This window comes from Myotis brandtii, unplaced genomic scaffold (assembly GCF_000412655.1).
Source record: "Myotis brandtii unplaced genomic scaffold, ASM41265v1 scaffold888, whole genome shotgun sequence".
In the NCBI taxonomy this organism is placed as follows: domain Eukaryota; kingdom Metazoa; phylum Chordata; class Mammalia; order Chiroptera; family Vespertilionidae; genus Myotis; species Myotis brandtii.
Window position 1 is genome coordinate 1,023,415 of NW_005371636.1, and position 921 is coordinate 1,024,335.

Consider the following 921-nt stretch of genomic DNA (forward strand, 5'->3'; position numbering starts at 1 on the left):
ACATCCATGATGAGAGAGAATCACGGATCGGCTGCCTCCTGCACGCCCCACACTGGGGACAGAGCCCGCAACCCGGGCGTGTGCCCTGACCGGGAATCGAACCCTGACCTCCTGGGTCATAGGTCGACGCTCAGCCACGGAGCCACGCCGGCCAGGCTGATTCGGGGATTTAAGCCCGTTCACACTCAAGAATGTCAATGCCCGTGTGGGAGCAGCGTTGTGGCCGCAGGGGTGACCCCAGGGTCTCCCCCTTCCCACGCTTCCATCCCTGGCCGCTGGTGCCCACAACCCCCGAACCAGGGCCCCCCGTCCTTATCTTTCCACTGAGCTTCCGAGACGGAGCCACGCCGGCCAGGCTGATTCGGGGATTTAAGCCCGTTCACACTCAAGAATGTCAATGCCCGTGTGGGAGCAGCGTTGTGGCCGCAGGGGTGACCCCAGGGTCTCCCCCTTCCCACGCTTCCATCCCTGGCCGCTGGTGCCCACAACCCCCGAACCAGGGCCCCCCGTCCTTATCTTTCCACTGAGCTTCCGAGGTCCCGACGGGGCCGTGGGCCTGGAGGAGCGGCTTCTCAGAGCCGGGGTCCCCACTCCCCCAGGGTCCCTGCTGGTTCCTGGGGCTCCTGGGCAGAGGGTGGGGAGGGGCTCTGTTCCCCGGCCGTCTCAGGGGGCAGCCGAGCCCCGCGCTCCTGGAGACGGGTGACGTCCCTTTGCAGGATTGCGCCAGTCGGAGAGAGAGGCCTACCAGTCCATCCTGCGGTTCCTCCGACCCGGAGAAATGGTGAGGGCGTCTTTGGGGACGATTCGTTTTGAGAGCTGAGCCGGGAGCAGGAAACAGGCCGCCTCCTGCGCTCTTGGGGTTTTTTTTTGTTTTGGATTTTTTAAAATCCTTACCTGAGGGGATATATATATATATATATA

At 63.0% G+C, this 921-nt stretch overlaps 1 protein-coding gene across 1 annotated transcript in view; it reads left to right on the forward strand.

The window, feature by feature from the left end:
- Positions 1–391: 391 nt before the first annotated feature.
- LOC102251302 overlaps positions 392–921 on the forward strand; it is a gene marked incomplete at its 3' end in the record, with an annotated part of 13,905 nt that continues 13,375 nt past the window's right edge. Inside the window, exons 1-2 of the mRNA XM_014532357.1 lie at positions 392–634; positions 717–781. Of these exons, the coding sequence (XP_014387843.1) occupies positions 392–634; positions 717–781 (308 nt within the window). The remainder of the gene's footprint in view (positions 635–716; positions 782–921) is intronic.